This window comes from Poecilia latipinna, unplaced genomic scaffold (assembly GCF_001443285.1).
Source record: "Poecilia latipinna isolate Pla-1442-1.1 unplaced genomic scaffold, P_latipinna-1.0 Scaffold173, whole genome shotgun sequence".
Lineage (NCBI taxonomy): Eukaryota > Metazoa > Chordata > Actinopteri > Cyprinodontiformes > Poeciliidae > Poecilia > Poecilia latipinna.
Window position 1 is genome coordinate 356,095 of NW_015112789.1, and position 27,595 is coordinate 383,689.

General features: G+C 37.0%; 1 protein-coding gene across 1 annotated transcript; it reads right to left on the bottom strand.

The window, feature by feature from the left end:
- Positions 1–26,871, bottom strand: LOC106946032 (phosphatidylinositol 4,5-bisphosphate 3-kinase catalytic subunit alpha isoform-like). Its single transcript, XM_015030109.1, has 26 exons — positions 26,344–26,871; positions 25,885–25,967; positions 20,742–20,848; positions 20,475–20,643; positions 19,904–20,030; positions 19,503–19,712; positions 19,184–19,278; positions 18,697–18,852; positions 17,720–17,965; positions 16,863–16,948; positions 16,565–16,670; positions 13,830–13,982; positions 13,576–13,728; positions 11,277–11,401; positions 11,120–11,201; positions 10,030–10,194; positions 9,020–9,123; positions 8,763–8,934; positions 7,650–7,756; positions 7,427–7,548; positions 6,964–7,042; positions 6,720–6,890; positions 5,545–5,662; positions 4,718–4,869; positions 3,571–3,733; positions 1–2,476 (listed from the first exon to the last, which is right to left on the bottom strand). Exons 3-26 carry the CDS (start codon positions 20,795–20,797, stop codon positions 2,369–2,371), a joined length of 3,225 nt encoding a protein of 1,074 aa, XP_014885595.1. The 5' UTR covers positions 20,798–20,848; positions 25,885–25,967; positions 26,344–26,871; the 3' UTR covers positions 1–2,368.
- Between the last annotated feature and the right edge of the window lie 724 nt (positions 26,872–27,595).

Sequence of the window (27,595 nt, forward strand, 5' to 3'; positions counted from 1 at the left end):
TTTTCATCTTGTAGTGTATTTCCAACATGGTTTTACAATATGAGCTTTCACAGGAATCACTCGTACAAAAAAAACAAACAGAAGGTCCACTTGGGTAATGAAACACAATCAGGCTAATGACGCTGCACAAACATAACAAAATGGTTGTGTCAAATTAAAACAAATTACCACTTTGGCCTCTTAATACACCTGGCTGGTCTGGTGAAGTTCTTCAGTATATTCATTTACCATAATGGGTTTTTAATTACCCAATTAATTATACAAAGTATTCTAATTTCTGGAGCATCACAAAGTTCAAACTTCAGCCAATTGAGCGGTTTAGTGTCACATGTTGCGTTTTCAGCACTGATTACATGCCAAATAACTGAAATACTTTAGACATTTTAATTTCAATAAAGTTCCCTTCACATTTAAATGTAATCATTAAGTGTCTTAACTTTTCAACAAATGAACTTTTAATCCATCTCAAGTTGTCTTTTTGGCCATATGCGTACTGGTTGAGCAAAACTAATCTGCCATATTTCAGAGTCAGAAAACAACAGTTGGACGTATGAAGCAAATCCCAATTCACTTCTTAGGGCTTTTAAAAGTGGAGTCGACGTCTCCGAGAATAAAATATACACTTTGTGTTGTTTTGTCGCAAATTACTTCAAAATTAGCTCTGTTAGCATAATTTGCTTTGCTAAAGTTGCGTAGAATTAGCCTAAAGTGACAGTTTTAGGGCTAAACAACATTTTATTGTGGATAAACTATAGAGGGAGCTAAAGACTGATGTGACAGATAACATCCTTAACATTTTTGTTAAACTCTCAGGTAAAACTGTCTATGTGGAGAAAAGTGAGGCATGCATTCTCAGCACAACTCCCCATTATGAGGCGTGTTGGTGACAGTTGTTTGAGGCGAGGCAGCACCGGCTCAGGCCCAAACACAGAGGGGAACAATGCAACCTAAATGTCTTGTAAATTAAAGACAGATTTGGCTCGTCACAGAGGGCTTTTAAATCTTTCCAGAGGGTGCCGGTTTTTTAACTCTCCAAGCTAATGCTTTTATACACTGGCTTCTGGTTTTCTCCTTGGCACTGAATAGCAAAACGTAAATAGGTTGTACTTTCTCCTACTAATATCCAATCACAACAACTGGTTATCTGGACATTTTTGGGGATAGAAAAACTCTAGGTTGAAAATATGTAGTCAGAGATGATTTTTATGTTACTTGTCGAAAATATTGCTTGACTAAATTTACCATTTTCTATAAACCTCAATTTTTTATTTTTTTGCTTTATTACTCTTAGTTCAGTTTAATTTACTCAGATTGTGTATTTTGGGACTTAACCGCATGTGGGGGGGAAGTGGAAGGTGAGACAATCTCCATTCCTGTTTGTACACAAAGTGCCAGGATGTGTTTTCTCCTCACTTCTTGTTGTATATGTAATGCAAGACCAGAATGTTCACTCTTGCAGTTTTTGCTTCTCTAAATAAATGATTCTGGGCTGGACATAACAAATAGGCCAACTTTATAAATGAAAAGATATCAGCATTATGTCTAACCAAGAAAACCACCTGCAGATCAAATGGTGCTAAAAGAGGCTTTAAGTGACAAAATTCCAAACATATTTACAAAATCAATAGTATCTTGTTATATTTCTGACTTTCAAAATGAAATAAACAAAATACATAAATTAATTTAAAAAGTCATACATCTGTACACATTACTTTTTCCTTCTTTTTTTTTTTGGAGAGGCATCTTTGCCCTGAAGTTTAGGACAAGAAGTCGCCGGAGAAAGAAAATCTCAACAGTCTATGTCTCTGATGCCTTTTAGTCTTTAAATTTCTGCTCAAAAAACCCAAACAATGAAAAAAGGTCAAATTATCTGTGGAAGACATTATAGATGGGAGATAATCCACAAAATCTGTGCACACCGTTTCCTGTGCCTTCCCTCTCTCCAGTGAAGTTGAGAAAAAGTGCAGCACTGCAAAGACTGAAGGTCAGCAAGTCAGACCTGCTTTGCGTCCGCCAACACACCTTGGCGGACGTGGCTTCTCTAAGCTGTGTTGGTTTTATTTAAAGAGCAGCAAAGTAAATGAAGAGATTTCCTTTTTTTTCCAAACATGAAAGTCTGGGGAGGTTATTACCGTCAGGGTCCTGAGGAAAAATTGACACACTGACAAAAGCAGCACACCCCAAATAAAGGCAAACAGAAAGGATAATGGAGGAAAACCCAGAACCTCGTTTACAAAACAAGGGAAAAAGTACTTCAAAAATTAATCAAAGGCAAACTTCATAGAGTTTTATAGAGTTTGCGGTCAATGGAAAAATAAATCCCTTCAAAAAGTGTAATAATAAATACTCCATGTTGAGTTTAATGCGTTTAGTTTAGTGCATGCTGCCGAATCGTGTGGAAAATCCAGTCCATCTTGGTGGTCCAACCTCCATGGTGAGCGTCGTTCATCTGCTTCATGAAATAATCCAAAGCCTCCTGCGTCACACAAGAAACAAAAACCCATGAAGAAAGGAGGAGACTCTGAAGTCAGGCTGGACGATACGGCTGAAAACCCTATTCCATGTCAGTCGATTTTTGTTTTAAATATCTGAAATACAGCTAAACTGGAGACCATTCCTATTTTATCCACAGTTTTCATTCCAAGACGTTTTTTTTTTTTTTTTTAAAGCAGTTATGAAATACGGGGGAAAAAACCTGAAACTGCTGCTGTGCACGTCACTCACCAGGTCGTTGCTAGGTAACCAAAGATTGGGGGGGGGGGTGACTTGAAACTGCTTCTTACTCAGCAGGTTGTTGCTAGGCAACCAAAAAGTGAGTGGGCTAGTTGTTTCCTCCAACTTTCCTTAGCTAGCTGCGAGAGCTTGCTAAAGCAGGGGTGTCCAAACTTTTTGTAACAAGGGCCAAAATTGCCAGCTAAATAATGAATAATAAAATTAGTGTGAAATATTTTAGTCACACAAAGAAAATAGTTTGATTAATTTTGCAGTAAAGGAATATGTAAATCACTGTAGATCCAAACGTCAAAAGGTTTCTCCGTGCTTTCCATTTACTTTGGGTTCGACTCAAATCTGAAAAAAATTTGGTCTATTTTCAGCAACAAAAACAAGATTTAATCTTTATTTGAAAAAGTTTAATGGTGTAAATAAAAGCAGATTTTGGTGCAACAAAGTCTGTATAAGTGTATTAGTGGATAAATGGAAATCAGAAATGTTGTAATTAAAAGATAAATACTTTGTTATATCTGATGTTTTTGTGAGAAGATTTTAATTTGTGGGACATACTTTTGTCCTAATTGAGAAAAAAAAGTCTTGCATCAACTACCTGAGACACATTTGTATAATTTAAAGGTCACACAAAATCAGTCCAGGAGCTGCAAATGGAAACACTTTGGACACCTCTGAGCCAAATCCTTTCCTCTGCCTACATCCCCCAGAATGCTGTGCGGTCCTGGATCAGAGCTCAGTGAATATTCCCACAGGTGTTTATCGTGATACATATCGTTATTGATTTATTGTCCAGACGTTCCCTGAAGTTCCTTTTGACGTAAAGACGGAGAAGTCGGGACTCACCTGCTCGCTCTTCTCCAGCGCCAGCGTCTTCCGGATGTAGGCGATGTCGTCGAACGACTGCAGCTCGGGCATGCCGGAGCCCAGCATCATGGAGAACAGGTTGATGAAGAGGTTGGCGTGCTGGCGGATGGCCAGATACGCTTTGTAGCACATTTCCTGGAACCTGGAGCCAAAATGGCGACAGGATTACAGCAACGGATGGGAAGAGAGATTGAACTTCAGAACAGAACTACGTCCACATATGTTTACTCAGCTAAAAGTAAAAAGTATCCGTCTAAGTAATTACTCAAACGTAAGAATGTATTTGGTAAAAAGTATACCAAGTTCTGAGTAACTGATCAAAACATCAAACATGTAATATTTAATAACTACATTATTAGATGGACCGAAGTACAATATGTACATTTTGGTATTGAAACACTGAAATTTAAATAATTCATATAATAACATAATTACAAAATCTGAAAAATTCCTCAAAATTAGTTTCTTTCAATATAAAGTCTATAAAAGTTTAACAAAAACAGGTTGTTGTTACAACCTCAAGTTTTTACTTCAAAATAAAAAAGTACAATGTAGTAAAAATAATCCTTAAATTACATTTTTAAATGTAACTGTATGAATGTAGTTACTACCCAGTTCTGCTCATTTCATGTTGCACATTATTATTTCATTATTGTCTTTGCAGAAATCACTTTAATCACTTTCCCCTGATATTAAGACATATTTTTGTGAAACATTTTTGTCAGAAAAGTCACATTTTGTTGATAATGATGAATTTGTAAAGGCAACAGAACATATTTACAGAATAAAGTTTGTTTTCTTCCTTAAATGAAAACTCGTAATACTTTTTGTACAATTGTGGGTTAATTATTTAACTATTTGGCTTGATTTATGAGTATGAACTCCAGTTTAATCGATTACTAAATTATCTAATTATTTAAATATTCACAATTAATCTGGATAATCGTGTCAGCCGTATTCTTTCAAATCGAGAGCCGATTCTCCCTCCATGTTAAGGCTCCATAACAAAGAAAAAAGAAGCAAACAAAACATGTACAGCAGCTAACAGGTTATTTAAAGAGGTTGCATATTTGTGTCGGACCAACACAAAGCAGTCATAATAATAAACCAGAAAGAAAGAAAGGACCTTTCAAACTCTTTGGTCTTTGTGCACTCCTGGGATCCCTTACTGATGACGATGAGGAAGTCCTGAGTCAGTACGAACGGGACTCGCTCTCTCTTGTAACCAAATTTCTTCTTCTTGTGATCCAGGAAATGGCCAAAGTCTATATGAAACAACTGAAACAGAGCAAAAACCATCAGCTCAGCTGCCAATGTTTTACTAACTAAAGCTCATCTAGGAACAATTATTTTAGTCATCGTCCGATCGATTACTCTGACCATTTATCGAATTAAAAACTAGCACATTCAGCAGATTTGTCATATAACCCTTTTTATTCAAAAGTAGAAATACATTAAAATTTCAAATAAATAATTCAATTCCTTCTTTAAATAAGAAAAGAAACATTTTATTGCATACAATGTACTGTTTGCTTGATTCCTCTGCAGCGAAAAAAAGAAGAAGAAAAGAGAACTTCTTGCATCAACCTATGAAATTCCCAAACCTCTCTGGTTTAACACCAGTAAAGTCTAGGAATTATCTCTTGATTATTTTAATAACTGAACAGCAAAAGGTGCTGAATAAGAGATTTAAAAAATATATTTTTACAGAATTTGAACTAGATACATTTAAAACTATGCATTTGAGACGTTTTGGTTAGAACATACTTACAAAGGATTTTTTTTTTAAAATCAATTGCTAAATTAGTAGACAATTATATCAATTATATATCATTCAGTAACTTCACACATCCAGAGGAAAACGGGCTGCAGGAACATCCACGTCGCTTCCAGATATTTGCAAATGTTAAATGAAGTAGAAGAGCGGTGTATGTCTGTTTGCATGTGGGTTACCTGTCCGTCATCTTTGACCATAATGTTGCTGTTGTGCCTGTCTCCGATCCCCAGAATAAACGTGGCTACACAGTAGCCAGCACAGGACCTCGTAAACAGATCCACAGCCAGGTCATACCTGCACAAATACAGAGAAATATTTAAATATCAATCAGATGTTAGCACAATATTTTCTGGTACAATAATGCTAACAACAATAAAAATGATGATGAAAGCCTTTGTTAGGTAGCTGTATGGTTATGACACAGCATTCATAGCACCAAAAACAAATACTTCTCTTGAAAGACATTTCCATTTGAGACCAGGCTCTTCATATTTCCACATTTTTACAGCAGTATGATTCCAAACTGTGAAAATTAATTACATTTAATCATATTTTCAAGTTTACTCATATCTACTGATGTTCTTGTGGAGCAAACAGCGGAGAAAATGGTAATGACATTTTTGATGTCAGGTTTTTTCTAACATTAATTGAAATTTAACAAGATGGTAAATAAGAATTCTTATAAGAAATTTTCACAATTAATAAACAATATGATAATGCTCAATCACTAAACAGATTTAAAACGAATAAATAAGGTGAAACAGACATGAAAATGTCATTCTGTGGGAATAAGACGGCCGGTAATTATGTCTTCGTTAATAGGGACGCACCGATCCACTTTTTTCACTTCCAATACGATATCTGAGGTTCAGTGTCAGATGATACTGATCCAATACAGAAAAACAGCTGAATTTACTAAAAATGTTTCTTTTTTAAAGCAACAGATATAAATGTACTGAATTAAAATTTTATTTGGTAATTCTGCACCAGTAGAGCAAACTGAAATACACAAATAGCTTCACAAGCTTTGGTCAAACATGTAAAAACTTTAATTCGTTCAGTCAGTGCAATTAGGAGTACAGCAGCCGATGTAAAATAAATAAACAAACAAACTAATAAAAACAGTAAGTGGACTGCAGTAAACCTTCTTTCAAATGGCTCAGAAAGTGCAGTAAGAAAATCTATATTTAATGCAAAGTAAATAATAAAAGCATAGAATCAGACTGAATAGATCTCCCTTTATGGATCGGAAACCTTGTCACTGATTCCTTATCTAAATGTTTTTAAATATTGGGACTGATACCGATACCAACATCTGTGAGTCTCTAGTTAAAACCAGTGGAAAACTCACGTCTCTCCTTTGTTTTTGTCCTTGAGCCACTGATGCAGCGTGTTGGAGTTGAACTGCAAGGCTCCTTTCAAGCCTCCTTTACACTGAATCTGCATGATGGTGTGGGAGTTTCGGACCACCTCTATCAGGCCCACGCAGTCTCCCAGAGACAGGCAGCCGTAGGGGAGCATCCTGAGGAAGCAAAGCGGACCCGATGACACCAAAGTACCCAAGCTGAGACAGAGATCGTTACTGATTGCTGTACCGTAGGTCCAGTCCCTGGTTCTGCCAAATGTTCTCCATGATTCTGATTATCTGCAGCGTCAGCATATCCTGCCGCAAATCTGCGACAAACACAAATGATTACAGATAGAAACCAAGATGAAGCCAAACTGCCACCTAAGGAGATCTGGAAAGAACATAATTACAGAAAAAGTTTTGTTTTTTTTATCCTAAATGCAAAATCTAAATATTTTTTGGAAACATTTTAAATTAAATAATATTCTGAGTCTGTTATTTCAGCAAATTGCCTTTTATAGACTGTATGTGTCAGTTAAAGATTAATCAATTACTAAATTGACAATTATGGCAATAATTGCTTAATCACAATTAATTTGATTAATCGTTTCGGGATACGTTTAAAGTTATTCGTGAGGACGTGTGTTGTTGTAGGTTTCCATAAGGGATTAGAAATGTTTGCTGGAGTGCAACATGTGTGAGATTGTTACCATCTCCGTTTTTGAAGATGATCTCATTATTCTGAAACAGTAACTCAGACATGATGTCAGGATTCTCCCAGTTGAGCCACAGCGGTCTCTTTGCGGATGACATGATCCTGCACTCCTCCAACCTGAGACATAAAAATGTTTACAGATATGTGGCGCTGTCAGTTATTTTCCCCTCGTCCACTCTGAACTAAGAGACGCCATGACAGCTCATCATTTTGCAAACCTCAGATTTCCCAGCTGATGTGCAGGGTTGAGTGGAGAGGTGAAGTTCTGCAGAGCGTCCATGTAGTCGGGTCTCTTCATCTGGTCTACAAGAAACTTCATCTGGACCTTCACCAAAAACATAAAAACAAATATTTACGCTTAGATTTAATTTCCCTTGGGGATCAATAAAGTATTTTTGAATTTAATGTCAGGGGTTCTACACGTTCATAAAACTCTTGTACTCAAATTTTCAAGGCTCAGCATTTGTATTTTATGTCTATAAAATAAATTGTTCAAAACATTATTATGGATGCAAGTAATCGATTAATAAGTTAATCTAAAACTGATTGATCTTAAATGGTTGACTATTAATAAGCAGCCATTTTCTTATAAACGTATGTTTATAACAAAGGACTAAACTTTTTATAACGTGCTGAATTTTAAAAAAAAAACACATTACAAATTTATTTTCTGTCAGTTGTTTAATGAATAAAGAGGGAAATCGTGGCTTTCTCACATTAATAAACTTAAGACATGTTTATGAAATATAACAAAATAAGTTTCTGAATAGAAAAATAAGGGACTAAAATGTGTTACAATTAATTCCCCATGAATTAATTCCTCCCAACTGAAATCCCATCTGTTCCTGAATGAATGTTTTCTCCGCTTTTATTTGCCTCCGTAGCATATCAGTCATTTTCGGTTGCTGCTGTTCCGTCATGACAATTGGCTGAACGAGCGCTACTAAGGTGATAAATCAAGAAGTTTGTCGAGTGTTTATATTTCTAAGCTGAACCGCATAAAATCTGTTTTCCATCCCACACCGGACTCTGTTTGGACCGTCTCTCTTTTCCGTTCTAGAATGACTCCGCCGCCATCTTTAATTTCTGTATCAACGGCTCCGCTTAAGAATGACCAGCGGCGCCCTCTGCTGGATGGCGGCCAAACTACAACATGAATAGAAGCTCCAACCGGACGTTTCTACTTAATCAATTGGAACTAATTTTAATCTAACCATTAATCGAGAAAATAATAATTGTTTGCATCCCTACTAAATATTAAAACAGAATAATTTTTAAAATATGCAGAGTCTTGAAACAAAGTGAAGACTTGTGTGCTGATGGTATTTAACCTTTTGCGTCTCATCCTTCTTTTCCTGTTTGAGTATGTCGGTGAGGTTGATGAGCTTCTCCATGGCTTCCACCTGCCTGCTCAGGTGTTTGAGGTACATGCCACAGGCCCTGCAGTAAGCCTCCAGCAGCAGCCCAAACCTTTGGCTCACAGTTTTATTGTGCATTTCTGACCTGAGATCACAACACATCCAGGAATCTCAGCATAAAACAAAGAATCAATCACTTTTTTAATGCAGGAAGTGAATAGATGACTCACTTGAGATGCCAGAAGAAGAAATGGCCTATCCTTTGATTGGTCAGGGCCTTTTTGAGGAGAAAGCGAGCTAGCGGACTGTCAAGATACTGCTCGTATTTTAATACCTAGAAGAAAGTGTACATGGTTGTCAGTTATTCTGAAATCTAACTTTAAATAAGTGAGGACTTGTACATTGTAATCTGTCAAAAGTAGGGCTGGACAATAATTCGGTATCAATAGAAAATACATCTGATAGAATACGAAATATTCAATGCATAAGAAATTCACTGAAGTCTGATCTACAGCCGCACAGCATTCTGGGAAATGAAGGTAAAGGAAAGGCTTTGCGGTTTCTATGTTGGACACTAATTGCTTCCAACATAGAAACCTTTTGTAGCTCAACCTCTCACAGCTACAAAAGGTTGGTGACATTAACTAACTCACTCACTGTTGCCTAGCGACTCACTCACTGTTGCCTAGCAATTCACTCACTGTTGCCTAGCAACTCACTCTTTGGTTACCTAGCAACAACTAGTGAGTGACTTGCGCAGCAGCAGTTTTAAGGTTTTGCCACCATGCCTCATAATTGCTTAAAAATAAACAACAAAATTTTGAGATTAATGGACATTTTCTGAAACTTCTAAATTTCTGAATTTGAAAGTCAAAAATTTTCTAGAAAAAGAACATGGAAATCTCTGAGTTTCAAAGGTTGCTTGTAAAGTGATGTCGTTTTCAGACACATCATCCAGCCCCAGTCAAAAACTAGTTCCAATAGGAGGAACTATTTAACAAAACATTTAATAAACATCTTGCCTTAGGGTACAAATCGAGTGAGGCGAATTAAACATTTTCTGCTCCTGCAAACTTCTTTTGTTTTACTTGTCTTCCAGTAATGCATTATATTAAATAAAGTCTATGCAGACAGTCTGTATTTAAAACCTTTTATGCATCGACGGATTTGGAAAATTTTTGATAATTTATTTTAAAATGTTAAGACAAGTATTTATGTTCTGTACTAGACTGAGACCAACCTGAACAAGCTGGATAAGGTACTGGGAGAGTTTATCGTCGGTCAAGTATTTGTCAAGGCAGCGTACAGCAAAGTGCCTGACCACAGGGTCTGGGTAGTTACAGTCCAGCAGCTCCATGGCCTGTTCTGGACGGATCGATGGCCATTCCTTCAACAAGCAATACATCTGGCACGAAGGAAATAAAACACATTGACTTGGGAACAAAAGACTGAGGTGCACTTAAGTCATATTTAACATCAGCAAATAAAAAGGTGGACAAACATTTATGAAATAACGTGCAATATTTTTTTCTAAGAGTTGCATATGTAACACATTTTGAAGAAAAAAAAACTCTCATAAAACAATTTCAAACATAGAAAGGCTTTAGAACATTTTTTGTATTTGAAATACAGTAAAATTTTCTGGAAATAACTCTTTGCTTCCCAAATCAAAACCAGGGTTTGTGCAATTTTCCCCACAGTAAAATTCAAGAACTTTTCAAGCATTTCCAAGGTAGGTTTTCCAACTTTTCCAGCACCACACTTTGGAAATAAAACAAACAAACAAACAAAAAAAACAGAAGAAACTGTAAAAAAGATTGTTTCAATTCACTCTTATACAACATCCTTTATTACTGTAATTAATTCAGTGTGATAGTTCTGTTTATACTGTTTATTTTGCAAGTATTAAGTGACGCTGTGGTAGATTAGCTATTGCTGCTATAAGCTAAGCTAACACAGCAGCGGTGAATTAGCTCATTTAAACACCTGCTCTACTCATGACCTGTCATGGTGTGTGGGTCGCCCTTTTTTGTTTTTCTAATCCAACTGAAACACTGAATTCTGCAGCACATCTAAATGTTATGATTGTCATAGTCAAGCTAGCATAACTGAACTACTTCCCTCTTCCTCACTATTTTTTCTTAATTAAGACTTTTTCCTGACCTTGTTACTAGTTGTTAAAGTGCTGACAATTGGTAGCAAAGTGTACATTTACCCTTATTTAATGCGTTTTGTTGACAACCCGACAGGTAAAACCAATTCTAGCCATCGTTGGGGAGCAGCTCTGTGCCCTCCAAACACACCACAATGTGTCGATAACCATGCTTTACCTGCGCTACATCATCTCTGGAGTTCCATTTGACAGCAAGAAGTATCTTGGGAAGGATTTCTGGGATGTTCATACAGTAGTGCCTGGCAGAGGAAGCAGCAGGAGATGATTGTGATGTTTGGGTCGCCATATGGTTCCAGTGTGAACGAGTTGCTCACCTGTGTCTCCAGAGGAAGTCTTTCTCCTGCTCAGTGATTTCAGACAGAGGGTCCCTGTTACTCAGCTGTCGCATCTGTTCGCCGTCGCTTTCCGTCAGGGCGTGATCTCTGGCCGCCCGACTGCTCTGGAACCGAACAGAAGCGACATGCTGAAACACTTCATCACTACCCGCAGTAACCATCCAGTAACACTGGAGAAGTAATCGCCAATAACAAACAGCTTTTAGATATCAATACAGACCAAAAGATTGTTGGAAAAAAACTACCCAACATTCACTGCAATCATTAAAACCAGAAATAAAATTTAATCAGTTGGGCTTTTATCAGAGTGGCAACCTCAACAGCTTATAAAGTCAAGTTTATTGGCACAGGGTAATTTAAACGGTTTTACAGGACACTCTAAAAAGCCACAGAAGTTCAGGATAAGAACTGTGGGGTTAATCATTACTTTCATAGTGAATTAGTTTGTATTTGTATAGTGCCAAATTACTTCATCGTTTAATATAATTTAAATTTCAGAATCACTCATTGAATGCAAAGGAAGATATTTTAACAGTTTGCTAATAGATGGTTTTATCGACACATTTTGTCACAACCAAGCCTTTAAAGAGATTATCTGTGTCATTCTAACATCAGGACACAGAGACAGTTTCAACAAATATGCAAAAATATATTTCTATAAAAGTTACCAACTGCAGCTTTAAGTTGGAGAAAATTCTGACCAAATCCACTCACTGACAATATGGACAAAAATAAAGTAGTGTGTGTGTGTCATTCGAATTTCTATGATGAAATTGGTAGTAATCTAAAATCTGAACTATTTAGGCACCGAATGAGAGGAGCCCGAGAATGGAGCCCTGAGGAACCTCACATTTGATTTAAAAGTGACAAAGTAGTTCTAATCGGAGATGTAAAATCTAAACCAACCTTTCACAGTATCACTATCTCTGTGCTTTCCCAGTACATCAGTGAATATGGAATAACTTTGTCTAAAGCAGTGGTCCCCAAAGTGGGTCCTGGAGGGCAGGCATCCTGCATGTTTCAGTTCCCTCCCTGGTGGTAGAAACAACCTTTTCAGCATGTCAATGTTCTTCTTAGGCCTCTAATGATGCTCTAAATCAGGGAGAGACCTAAAACATGCAGGATGCCGGCCCTCCAGGACCCACTTTGGGGACCAATGGTCTAAAGAAACACTAAAATCCACCAACACAAAGAAATAAGTCTTATACGTTAAGATATATTATTTGAAAATGTTATGAATGGTGTCTCAGCGTGGGGATGTTTAAAAACAAAAGAGATTTGAGTTTTTTGTTGGAAAAATTTGAAAAATCTGCTGATAAACCCACAATTCTCCAAATATATTACATTAACCCAGCTTTTAAAACTATGAATCAAGTATAAATCATGTTCCACCATATTTAAAACTATATAAAATTATCCTGCTATGAAGTCAAAGACTGATCTGCCAAACAAAAAACAAAAGAAGAGATGAGCAAATCAGCTAGCATCATTCATGTCCTCTTCCTTGGCCAACTATCTTCAATGTGTCACTTCAACATGGCAGAAGTCACGGTTTTCATGCCCCACATCATGTAGAAATCTGATAAGACAGAGCATCATCTACACCGTCATGAATAACTGAAGAGAGTAATCTGAACTGGCACCTCTGAGCCACCATTATAGTGTTGGAAGTAACAAGTTAGCAAAAGGTTGTGTAGTTAAATATTTATCCCTCCATCCATCCATCCATCACACTCTTTTATGAACATTAAAACAAAATCAAAGGTCAAAAATATAAATAAATCAGATTTTATTCTCATTTCCCATTAGATTTTTTTTTGAAACTATAACGGGACACCTGAGCCGACATTAAACCCGTTAAGCTTCCTGTTTTCCCAGTAATATCAAAAGCAAGTCCATGTTTCCTAAACCTAACAACCCTGAATAAACGTGACCCATTTTAAAAGTTTCACTGCACAAACACGGAAGTGATGTGATACACAGAACGACATGTGAGAGGTGGTGAACAGTGTGAGGAGACGTGTTAATTATAAAGCGTGTGTAAAATATGAGGAGGCAACAAAATGTGTTATAAAACCATCAGGCTTAAATGACAACTCATTCAGCAGATTTCCCCTTCACACGTTATACATTTAACAGCATCACACCCTGCAAAGTAATTTCATTTATGGAAGGGAAACTTCGTTAGAGCAGAAACTGATGTCAACTGCTCACATTGACACTGCTTGTCAATTTAAATACAATTCCAGATAAAACTAAATGCCTATTTTTGACAGACCTGTTGAGTTCCCGAGTGGTTGACTGAGAGGTTGAAGTTAAAGCCCAGTTCCCTGGAGATGATCCAGTTTGCATGATCTTCCACTGCATTCATGTCTGGGTATTTGACAGGACAGCTGAAGTGGTCAAACTCCAGCTCCAGACATGGCGTTTCCTAAATATACATTAAAATAAACAAAAAAAATATTCAGATACCATGCAGACTGCTGTATGCCATTTATGGCTCATTATTTATTATGAAAACATGTTAAATACCTTATTGGGATTAGATCCAGTGACTCCTATTGGGTTGAGGAGGTCTTCCAGGCCATGAGGGACTGGCCAGAGGTTCAGAGCCATCTTGTTGGCCACCAGAGTGTGAGTGTAGTCAAACAGGTTAATGTTGCCCCAAGCTAGTGGGCAGTGTTCCTGGAAAACACCACACAAAAAAAAAAAAAAAAAAAAAACACAACGGTGAATTTTACAAGATTTCGCTTTCATAAAAACCCAAAAGATTATAAAACAAGGTTTCTACAGCTTTCACTCAAATGTAAGACTTTTAAAGATCATTATCAATGAATTTAAGAGCTGTATCACAAAAGAAAAATCGCAAATAATGGCTATGTATGGGTTAGCGGGTTGCTAACAGAACTGAGCTATTGTCCAGCCAACTGGCAATAAATTTACACATACCCACAATGATAGCTAGCTACCTAGTAACCAGCTAGCTAGCAAAGGAAGATTAGCAGCTATTTATCGGTAGTTGCAACTCCCTAAAATATAACGCAGCATTCCTTTCATCATTTGACTTATCAATACAAATACAATGGGTTGATCTATTGATTTTTTTTATTAGACTTTTTATCAGATTTTGAAGCAGCTGAAGCTAAAACTGCAACTTGAGGAGTTCTGGGTAAAACATTTACATACAAAAAATGGAGTGGGGGTTATATCTTAAGTGCAAAATGTATATATTTCTGTACAGTTTTAGCTTAATTACTGCTCTGAAAGTGTTGTTCTTTTAGCAAATTGCATGTTTTAGAGTGTACGCTCTAGTTAACGATTATTCAGTTACCAAATTAGTTGACAATTATTGGAAAAAACGATTAATCAAATTAGTTATTTCAGCCTCATTTGCAAGAATTCAACAAAAGTGGCCACAAAACTATCAAAAAGGACAATAGCTGTGAATATGGCAGAGGCAGCTACCAGCAGCCAGCAAGTCAAAATGCACCTGTTAAGAGTAAGTGGTGGGACAAAGGGCTGCTAAAGAAAGATGTTTATCTTTAATTTAGACAGGCCATGAAAGGGCATCCGCTACTCTGACATCAACCTAGTGCTGCGGGTCAGGAGACGGGACTCACCTTAGGTGTCCGTTACAATATCCATGTCTGGCTTTCATTGACACACTCCACCCACACAAACCTCATCTAAAAGGTTTTCTAGATATGATTCTTAATCTGCATTTGTGTTTTCAGTAAAATTACAACAAAGTGAGTTCAAAAAGAAATTTTTCAACATAAAAAAATCCCAGTTTAAATAAATGGTCAGGTCACTTTAGCTGGTTCTGTTCCTGTTGACGTTTTCTGCCACCAAGGTGCCCATGACTGATTAGTAATTAAACAGAGCCAAAGATGACGCCACAGCTTCCATTCACCTCAGAGTGATGAGGAGGAGAGGCCTTTCAAACAGCACACACACAGCAGCAAATGAAACAAATATACTGCTGTCTGTGTGCCGTTTCTAAAAGTCACCCTATACTACATATTTACCCCCATCATTTGACCAATGGTGGAACCTCTAAAAAGCTAGCAGGGCTAACCCTAAACGCACTAATCATAATTTAATATTTACTGTACTCACTTTTTAGATGGAGTAGCTTGTCAGCAAAAAAGCAAATTTCCCCTTGGGGATCATAAAGTATATTATATTATATTATATTCACATGAGTTCTGCTAATGCTAAAACATTACTTTAGCATTAGCTTCCACTACATAGTGTGTTAGTATTTAGCGGAAGCTAATGCTAAAGTGCCAACTTCAATTCCAATAGCATCAGCCCTTGAAAGACTACAACCCTAAAGCACCAATTTAATGTGGATAACTTGGACATAGCCATTGCATTTATGTTTATATATTGTTCTCTATCATCCATTTTTCATTTTGTTCCTGTATGTTTGAAATAAAACATGTTTTGTATATTTGAGACAGGAGGGAAAAAAACAGCAACATGGAGAGGAAACAGAACTGCTGCGTAAACAATGTTCTCCCCCTTCAAAATAAGAGCATGAGTAATTACCCCAATTCTTAACAGTTGATAACAAAACTTCAGAGACGTCAAACTTTATTCCACTAAAAGTGGAAAGTTTATAAAACAGTCAAGTTTTATAACTGTTTCTCAGATTAAATTTAATCTGGAAATTTACAGTTAGCGTACAGTAGGTCAAGTGTGCCAACTGTTTTCAGAGCTAGCAAAAGAGCAAAACAAACAATTTGCACCTCTATACAATCAATTAATCAACCAAGTTTATTTGTACAGCACATTTCAACAGAAAGGCTGAATACATAGTTCCCACAAGTCTGAACCAGAAGTGAGCCGCGGCACTGAACCGCCATCTTGGTAGGCAAACGCAGCGCAAAGCATTGATGAACCACAGCTTCAAGACCAAGAAAAAAAAAAGGAGCACTCAAAAAAAGTTACAATGTACTTATATTGTTCATAAATTAGGTAGAAGCTAGGCGAGAGCTCGGTCTTAGCTAGTGTCTTGTTTATTGTTGTCATAGCAACTCCATAGCAACTGTAAAGACAGTTGGCAAAAGATGCCTACCAAGATAGTTGTCAGCTACGAAGTTCCTGGAAGTGTAACGTCACATGAGGTTTTTGCGTTAGCGGATTATCAGAGGTTTTTTTCACTGTCCTGTGATTTACACCCATAACTTTGCAGTCAGAATTTAAAACAGAAGCATTTCTCTGTTTTCTAGTAGACATGGTTAAACGCAGAGATGTCTTACCTCCTTGGCTCCCTTTCTGCCTTTAACAGAGCAGATGGAGAGACAGAGTCTGGCAGCTCGGGGGACGTCCGGGATGTACATGTCATAGGGGAGCCACTCATTCCACCTGCACAAAAACAACGCATCAGACAAGGAATGGAAACTTCTCAAAGGTGAGGAAAAAGGTCTGGTTCAACAGAAATGTAATTCAGCCATTTAATCTCACCATCCTGCTGTTAATCCATCCTCCTGCTCTGTGTCCTACTTAACAGGACACAGAGCAGGAGGATGTATTTTTTTAAAAGTAGTGACCACCTACCTGGGATTAGAGCAGGGTACTCTTTGTGTGTTGACGTTGTCACACATTTGTTCACCTCCGTGGTAAATTCCGGTCCTCACATAAATCTGCAAGAAAAGAGGAAATTCAAAATTACATTTAAAGGTTGCACAGGCTAGGATAGCTCTATGGTCTATACAAAACATGTTCATAGCATTTTTGAACAAAATAATTTTAATATGAGCTGTTTTAGGGCTTCTTGTCACTTTAAATCTAAATGAGCCCCTGCTGGCCACGCCCTGCTGGCCACCTCAATGTTTACACTCGCACGTAAATACGACAACAGACAAATGCAATTATACAAACAGACATCTTTGAAAAGCAGAAGTGGAGCCTCTTGCACAAGCAACAATAATGCAGCTTGTGGTTTCTGGGTGGCAAGTCAACAACAAAACTGTCTTTTCCAGCAACCATTGTAAAGAGCATGCAGTGGTAAAACCAGCTGATCAAATGTGCTGGAACTCAGCATGAATTGCTAGGTAACAATCAGGAGGTTTTTGAAACGGTTCGTTTTCCAGACACCAAGAAACATGAACTTACTGCCAAAATATCTGAGTATTTCTATTTTTTACTCAGGGCTTGTGCTGTTTGCTACTCCGTTTATCTGCCTTCCTTTACATTTAAAGACAAGACCGCACAAAGAAACAGATCTGGTTCCCTTTGGTTGAACTAGGTTGGTAGCTCCATTTATTTCAACAGGAAGCAACAAGTAGGAACAAAGGAAGCTGTGCAAAGCTAAAAAGAAAAAAATCAGTCAAGTGATTCTGCTCTAAAACTAAGTTTAGGTTCTGCTCCGTTTATTATTGAATGTAAAAGCACTCATGTAGATTTGTCCCCACCTTGTCTATGTCACGTATATTCACGTTGACGTAGGTGGCGCAGAGGATTCGTATTCGCAGAGTCCCGTTGATGCTCCATAGCGACTTGGACGAAGCCTCTCCATTCATGTACGACGTTGCCGTGGAGATACGTCGAGAGTACGATGGCATGACAAAGTTATCAGTCGGCAGCTGAGTGTACAGGCTGTCCTTAGCCATTAGCATCAGGTTTGGCATCCTGGTCAGCATGATGCAACTACGAATGTACTGCAAGAAAAACAAAGAAACAGTTTGTAAGACACTACGGAAGACGATTAGTGCCACTAAAGAAAAAAATAATCCTGCCTTTAATCTCATAATTCCAATTCTGTATTAATCTTTGACAAAAATCCAAGTAAATAAACATTGTTCCTTCCTTGTTACAGGATTTGTAAACCTACAATTTATTCAGCTTGTTCCTAATTTTTATTTTTTTTTAAAGATTTTGTTTTCCAGATGGTGCATGACAAATTTAAACAATTATGAAAGGAAAAAAAGTCATAATTCTAAGACAAAAGGCAGAATTCTAAAAAAAAAAAAAAAAATTCTAAGGAAAAAAGGTTAAATTCTGAAGAAAAAAAGGTCAGAATTCTGAAAATAAATATTCTGCGGAGAAAAAAAAAGAGAATCCTAAGGGTAAAAATTATGATACTAAAGATAGATTTATGAAAAAAATATAAATTCTGAAAATAAAAATTCTGAGGAAAAAAAATCTAAGAAATAAAAACTCAGAATTCTGATAGAAAAAGTGAAAATTCTGGCACTGAAGTCAGAATTATGAGAAAAACAATTCATCTGAGAAAACAGTCAGAATTCTGAAGAAAAAAAAAAGAATTCTGAGATTAAAATCAGAATTCATGCATCTTTTTGCAGTGGCCTTTACCTTCTTCCATAGATGCCAAACAGAGCCACTGGGATTAAACAGTCCCATCTCCCAGAACCAGTCAGCTGGGTCTTACCTTGTACTGGCTTATGGGATACTTTTCCAGCAGGTATTCGTCACAGCCACAAACTTTGAGGATGTATTTCCCCTGATATTCTTGAACGCACATCTTCAGCTGCTCTGGGGACAACAGCATGCTGCGCGTCTTCTTGCGAATGGCCTCTGCAATCACCTTTAGGATGCGATGCATTCAAAGAGATTATGCTGGAGTTTGGTTTTGGACACATCAATAAGTGAACCACGTTTCTGTAGTTATGGTCTTTTGCAGCTTCTCCTTGTGAAAGATGCCAATAATTATGTACTGGACAAGTCTGCACGTTTTTCAGTGACGGAGTAAGTTGTAATGTACTTTTTATGTAATAATATAATTTTCTGAGACCCATGTTTGAAATAAATATTCAACAATATTTTAATGTAATGAGACGCCTTATGCACTCTTTACTGTTACATGTTACAAGTCAGCTTTAAAAGTGTATTTCTAATGTGTGGTTAATGAAACTCACCTGTTCTGGCACACAGTCGTGGCTGATCTTTAGTGTATACTTTTGCTTGTCATTGTTTGGGGAAACAATCACCCATATTACAACAATAATCTGACCTGTAAGACCAACAGAAAATCAATAAATAAAAGAAATCACATTAATACTATTCAACGAGAAAGAATGCAAATTCATTGTCAAATAGCATGGGGCAAATGGATGGAATATGGTATTCTGAATGTTTTCTACTGAATTTATGCAACAGCTGTACGGGTATCGTTCCAGTTACTCCTTTGATCATCAGTAATGAAGTTGTGTGATTGGATTGTAAATCGTTGCGTACCTTTGTCCAGTTTGCTATAGATGTGTTTGGGGAGTTCCTGTGTCGACTCGACGTTGGGAGGGTAGACGTACAGCGCTCTGCTGTGAGGACCGCTGGAGTTTCTCAGCTCCACAGAGTCTTTGCAAACATTCAGGATGTTTCTCCTGAAGTCCTGGACCTCTGGGTCCTTCACCAGGTCAAACTCACACACAGGCATGCCAATGGCAAAACCTTACACAGCACACACAAAATGGAGGGTAAATTCGTTTTAAGTTAATTTGTATTAATTGTGGCCAACTAACAACAACAAAAATCCTGAAATTGCAGAAAATCCATCATTTATTCAATTTACTCCAATAAAATGATGTTTACAGATTTAGAAAAATCCTTGTTTAGTGTTTTATTAGAACCAAGGATCTCACCGATCTCTCTGTTCAGGATCTTTTCCTCTCTGTTGCCGACCGGCTCGATCACTTTGAGGAAAGGTTGGAAGAGTCGAAGGTCACACAGCCTTCGAGTCTCATCGTAGAACTCCTCCCGCTCTGCTTCCTGTTGTTTTAGAGCAAAAGATAAACAAAATGTAAAAAAAATTAAAAATGAGAGTGCTTGATCAAAAGTAATACACGCAATTAATCTTTAAAGTGACCCATTGTGCTCCCTCTTGAACAGGTTAGGAAAGGTCTCTGCATAGGTTGCTAGGCAACGGGCAGAATTCTGCTGGGGTTGCTAGGTAACGCACTGGCCTTCCCTCGGGTTACTAGGTGACTCATGACGTTGCATTCAGAAGGGTTTTGAAATGACAAATTTTCCAGACACCAGGGAGCATTGAATTATTTTAAAAAGTCAGATGGGTTTTTTTTAAGCACTTGGCCTGTTTTTAGAACCAGTAGAGACAAAAAACATGTAAAAAGTAAATTTTTCAAAGTACTTTTGCTTATTTTTGCCTCCCTACCCTCCACCCCACAAAAAAAAAAACATCAGTCAAGTTCTCACCTGTGTAACACTGACAAAAATGTAGGAGGTTTCCTCCTGCAGGAGGTGATGGAGGGGATACTTTCTGGCCTCCTTGAACAGCTCATGCTTGATGGTGATTAGCGTGGCCTCTCGGAGACACTCCAAGGTCAGAATCATCCCATTGGGCAGCAGGCAGTCCACTAGGATCCTGCAGTCACAACGAGCAACATTATCAATGCTTTCCTGCTGATATTTCTGCTTGGAATAACATAAATTAACATTGAATTTCAGAACAGGAAGTCATACCTTGGGGGCATCAAGTGGATGCCCCACAGCTCCCCTGAGGACGGCCTGGGAGGCATCTTCTGCTCTGTCTCTCAGCTCTGCTGCACAGGTAAGCTGAAGAGAGCTACCTGAAAACACAACATCTTGGTTTTTATGACTTGAAACTATTTTATATCAGATGTCAGAGCTTGTAGGGAATTACTGCAGCATGTCTGGTCCAAAATGTTCTGCAGCAGATCACCTTTCATATCCCACAAAAAGCAAACAAAACAGCACATTGTATGAAACAACCAAAGCCACAAAAGTAGGAAATGGAAAAATGACCACCACCTATGTAAAACATTCCAGAGTTGCATAAAGGGAACTTGTGGGTTTACGTAACATGGTTGTGTCAAAGTATTTGACTTTAAAACTTTCAAAATGAAATGCAAAACTTGCCCATTTGAATAATTTCACGTTTATGTAAATCTTACTTACTTTGGTTGGTGAACCAAACAAGGTAATTCTGGTACTTCCATTTTATTGTGAACAGCTTTAAACCAAGGATTTGATGAGGTTGGTGAAAATCTGTGGTTCAGACACTGTTTGCTGAATTAAACCAAACAAGTTCATGAACAGACCATCAGAGGAACTTTTTTTTTAAGGTTTTGTTGGCACTAGTGGTATGAGAGAGGGGGAAGACATGTGGCAAATGTCACCAGGCTGGGAATCGAACCTGCGACCACCGCCATGAGAACTAAGGCCTCAATATGTGGTTTGTGCTTTGCCACTGTGCCGCCACAGCACCCATCAGAGGAACTTTTAATCCTTAATTATCAACTCATTTTGACTCTCAGGAACAGGACAGAAATTTAATCAGTGTTTTATCAGACCCAAAGAAAAATCCAGTATTTTTTCCACCCTCATTGAGAGATAAGAATTAGAAAAATACACAAAACATGTAATCATAAATTCATCTAAACCGCAACCATGAGCAACGTCCAAACTTTGAGAGTTGGCTTTATCATCCAAATTTCTTTACATTAAAAATATAGCACATATTTTAAGTAAAATCAGCAACAAAATAACCTTTTAAGTACTTAAAATAAACTATTTAGAGAGTTTCTACCACATGCTAGAGAGGATACTAAAGAAAACAGAACTAAGTTTTAACTCAAAGACGCACAAAAGCATTCATGCCACCTGGACACTGACATTTTGTCACAATAAAAGCTCACAAGTTTGTTCAAAACTTATAAAATTGTTTTCAATAAATATTTTGTTTACGTTGTCTTTTCCTCTTTCAGTCACATAATTTAAACAGAATCTCCAGATTGTTTGAATAGAGAAACTGGTTTCTGAATTAAAAATCGTCCAATAAAACCAAAACATAATTTGAGTTTACGTCGAGTCTCTCTGCTTGCAGAAAGAAATTTCCAGCATTTATCATTTTGTTCCCCAACTTTGCATTGAATATCATTCATCGAAAAAATTTTTAAAAAAATGTTAAACACCTTAAGAAACTTCAGTTTTCTAGTAATGCCATCAGAGTTTTCTCATCATAAAATAAGAACATGGGGGAATGTTTATGATTGAAATTCAACAACATATTTAGCTTGGAGAACCTAAACTTTCAAACTCCAGAGAGCAGGAAACGAGACGTTTTCCCTCTAATACTTTGAAATAAATCACGATCAGGACCTGGAGAAGTGCTGGTTCAGTGGCGACCAGACCTGTCCATCCAGGTGAGGGGAGTAACGGTGAGACCGACTCATTTCGCTCACAGCTCCGGTTTTATTTTAGGAGCACAAATGAAGTGGAACGAAATGGTGATTCAGTCCAATTACTTCTACATGAAAGCTGCATCACATCAGGAACTGTTAAAGAAACTGAAACCCAAAGTTTCGCTTCTGTTTGCATAAATGTGTGATTCAAGAAGTATTTATTATGAAATATGGATTTTATCTTTTGCACTAAGATTGGCACAACACTAAGGAAGAAAACTTTGCCTTGTTTTCTTTAAATATAGCGATGTTTGTTTTATTTATAAGCACCCTTAAAAAGAGCAAAACAGATATCAAACAAAAACACCAACATAAATAAAGTCATGATATCACCAGGATAAAGACATAATGTTAGGAGAATAAAGTAGCAAATTTGTGAGATTTTGTATTGGGAAAAACAAAAAAGAGTAAAATAATAAAATGAGGAATGCTGATCGTTCCTTATTTTATTAAGAGATAGTCTATAAACATAACAGCATCAAAATATTTTCAGTAAGCTTTTAAATAATCAAAATTATCTTTTTCTAGTAATCTTATGACATTTTTCTTTCAAATATCTTTTTAATTATTTTTAGCAACATATTGACATATTTGGTACAAAATTCATGCATAAAAATCTAATTTTAACCATTTTAATCCCCAAATAAATGACAGCAGACACCCAGCAAAACTAAAGTGCAGTAAAAAACATAGAAAAAAGAGGCACCACAAATAAATAACGTCACCTGAGATAACTCTACGACAATAAAATATGTTATCCACAAATGGGTGTGAAAAGAGAAAAAATATACAAAACTTATTTATTTTTAAAAAAGGACAAGAAAGGGAGGCTTTTAAAGGGATTTTTCCAAAAAAAAATGCAGACTTTTTTCTGCAAATATCACTTTATTTTATAACAAATATTTTCATAGGTATCCTGCAACTCAGACGGACGATTGAAATATGAGCAACTGTTTGAAAATACTCATTTGAAATTTCTGTTTTAGAAAAGAAAGAAATTGGCTCATTCGGCTTTGTGCCGGGAAATGACACAACTACTTTAGCCAGTCTGCTGAGGTCCAGAAACACGACAACACGGTGAGTCAGCTGCAGCCGACACAGCGATGGGAAAGCAGGCCACTTTCTGCCATCAACACTTAATAATCACTATTTTACACCATTCTGGATGTTTTACTGCACGGCTGAAATGGTTTACTTACATTTAATAAATAAATGAGAACAAAAGAACAAACCTTCCCTCAGAATATCAGCGAGATTTATGGTGTTTAACTTTATGTTTCCTGGATGAGTTCTGGGAAAAGATCCGGGTCCATAAATGAATAATATTTAATCTAGTTTCCTCAAGAAGGTACAAGGAAAAAAATGAAATATTTATTTTACTGCATTGAGCAAAAAGAGCACATATATATGTATATTCCTAAGGTTAAAAATATGATTCTGACTCCATGATTTCCAGCTTGTAGTCGGCACATTTAAGCTCGTTTACACTCGTAAATTCTGCTGATGTGAAAAACCCAAAAGATTAAAAAACAAGTTACAGATGTCGAAGTCACTTCCTTCCTTTCTTAAAGGCATACAAAAGGATTTAACAACACAACCATTTTAACACAAACACAAGACAATGACAGAATCTGCACATTATGAGGAAATGTAATTTGTCACAAACAGCAAATTTCTGACAAATCTGCTGAGCTCACCAACATTTTTTAGTTAAAACAATGACATTTTTTAAATTACTTTCCAAAAAGTTACCAGTGTTTTCCGTGAAGACACTGCAAAAATACACAATCTTATCAAGTATTTTTGTCTAGTTTCTAGTGCGAATATCTTGAAATAAAACAAAACTAACTTACAAGTAACTTTTTAGCAAAACTTAGGAGCTTATTTTACGCCACTGATCACTTCATATTGATTTACAAAAAGTATCAATTTCACTGGCAATTTATTTCTCCTATAAATGATTTCCCATAAGTGAAATAATCTGCCAGCAGAAGAAATACTTTCTCAAAAATATTTTGGAATTATTAACTTATAATACTCTTATTTCTTGCTCAATAGTAACTTCTAAGTTAGTAACCTTGAAATAACATATTTGCACAAGAAACTGGATAAAAATACTTCGTAATTTTTTGTGTTTTTGCAGTGTAAAGAAAAAAAAGACATTCAGTACATGCTGTTTGGTTTCTCCGTCTTTGTTTCAAAACAAACCAGGACGATAAAGCGTCAAATGATAAGCCACGCTTTAAAAGTTAGTCAAACTTATCTAAAGTGCAGCACTGCCTCAAGTGAGGCGCAGATAAAAAGTGGTCTGGACGCTTCGTAGAGCTTTTCTACGAAAAACAGCAGCACAAGCAACACGTGAGATTAGCATCTGCAGATATGACAGAAACAGTGTCGAGATCTTATTATTTTATTACTTTTACGCTGATAAATGTTAGACGTGCGAGTCAGCGACATTCCCTCTAAAAATGGAAACTTTCAGAGACAAGATGAGCAAATCAACTTCATCCAATTAGAATTACAAACTAAACTAAATTCTGGATAAATGCAACCAAAACAAAGACGAGAGTCTAGCACTAGCAGGAAAAAATGGCTCAATAAAAGAGAAATTCTACAACCGCTAAAATATGACACTTAATCCATTTTTGTAAATAAGCTGCGTTCAATGTCTTCTTCTGAGTTTTTTGTGTCATTTCATTCAGTAGTTCTTGGTCCAGCGCCCCCAACAGGAGGAGAGGAGCAGGTTTTACAAAAAGTTTGGTTCATCTGATGGTGTGAAAGCAGCTGAAAATGTAACAAATGTTGCAATTCTGGTCCCCAATCAATCCCTGAAAAATTCAGACTTTCTACCGATGTTAAACACAAAAGACAAACATAAACTGAAAGAAACACTTAGGGGAATTAATCTGTGGCAGCTTTCCAGTAATAATAATTATAATTTAAAATTCTCCACTCCCAAAGGAAAGGTACAAAAAACAACCCAGAAAAACCTAAAACTAAAAAAAAACACTACAATTAAGTAGTTCTGTGACCTCTGACCCTGGCCAGGATGTAGCAAAGTACTTTAGGACTAAAGAGGAAGCTTCTTTAAAACACAGGATGTGGCTAGTGGGGAAATATTGACCTATTCACGTTTTTCTTTCTGTAATGCCATATAGCTACACAACAGATCTGCGGTCAGGCAGCGGAGATCAAACATCTGTTGAGGCTCTGCAGGACACAACTCGATATATTTGTGGGCAACAGAGGGTTTAGCCATTTGCACCACTCTGCATGACGAACTGGGCTCAATGGAAACACTTGTGACCCAGTGATCGGGTTACACTTTGTTCATAAAATTAGCTCTGGAGTTGAAGTTAATTGAAAGATGACAACAGAAGTGATGTGAAAGAGAAACATACCTTTGAGAGAGAGTGAGAGGCCCTCCTGTTTGGATGATCAGACAGTCCCGCTCTTCATTTTTTAATCCATTTTCACGCTGTCGCTGAAATATTTGTAGAGGAGAAATTAAAATCCCAAAACAACCTGAGGCTGAGTCTGAATAACAGAAATGGTGATTCATGTTGGCTAGTGGGAGCTAACGATGACCGCTCAAAAATAACAACCACATACAAAATAAAATACAATTAATTTAAGTGATGACACTAATAAGTCAGAAACCCCTGTAATTACACTTTCTCGATTCTATAAACACACACTGAACTAATATCCAAATGTTTGCCCATGGAAGCTAAAGGCTAATGCTATGCCTATCCTCCCTTTGTGGGAATTAAAATTCCCCAAATAACAATAAAAACCCACTAAAATATTAAGAGAATTTAAAAACACACATATATCTCAATTATTAATAAAAAACCTACCCGCTGCTCTCTAGTCAAAGCTCAACTGAACAGATATCCTCGGTTTATATGCCTGTTAGCTTCCCAGCTAACAGCCGTTGCGGTTGGTTCCCTGCGGCCGATCCGGGGTTGGTGGCTGCCCGGCGCCGGGGAAGACGCAGCGAGGTGTCGGTCTTTCCCCAATCCCCGAGCCTTTCGCTTCCGCGCCAGCGTTCAGTGAAAATCAAGCCGAGCTCACTCACACCCTCCCGGTGTCACGGAGAGCACAGACTGACCGGCGGCATGTCGACTCGGTCGGTCGGACGGACTCGACCGTTGGAGGATGTGCTGTAGAAAGGCAGCTGCTCGACTGGAGAAGTTGTGTTACTGCGACAAAGCTTCTTCCACTTCCACGCTGTCTCCTCCTCCCTTCCTTCCTTTAAAATACACACAAACACAGCCAGAGTGAGAGCCAATGACGTGTCGATTCAGTTTTATCTCTAGACTACCGCAATCACTGGAAACAGAGGCGCAAAAACATGGGCATGCGACGCACAGGGGCGCTGCGCTAGAGGGGGCGCCAAAACAAAGGCGTAAAATTAATTTCTATGCATTATGTGTATTTAATAGTACAACAGCATATTAGGACTGTTGTGGATGAAAAAATAAAAAGAAGGGGCAAATTTCTGCTAAAAAAAAATATATAATTTTTTTAGAAAAGAACAAGGAAATTTTTGTTTGAAAAGTTGAAAATGTGCTCAATAAAAATAAATAAAGTAAAATAAAAAATCAGAAATGTTCAGAAATGTTCAGAAATTTTCTTGAAAAAAATTTCTGAGATTTAAAAGAATGAAACAAATTGCTACAAAATACTCAGACTTTGAGTTTAGCTGCAGAAATTTTCTAGAAAAAAAACGTGGACATTTCTGAGTTGCAAATTTTCGAAAAGTTTTTTATTGAAAGAAATTGATTCTGTTATTTTGTATTGAATTATTTTGGTTTTGGTCTTACACACAATTTTATAATGATTAACTATTTAAGATTTAAATATTAATTGATTGATGTTTTGATCAGATACTCAGTACTTGACTTGCCTTTTTACTTTGAGTAAGTAAAAGAATTACAAAAAATACTTGGTAAAAAGGCAATTTAAGAACAAAATAACAGATCAAAACATCAATCATGTAATATTTTAAAATTACATAATCAGAAAGGCCAAAATATAAAGTTATGTTGAAATTTTGGTATGTTAAAGACCAAAATTAAAATAATTTATATAACTGCAAAATAACAA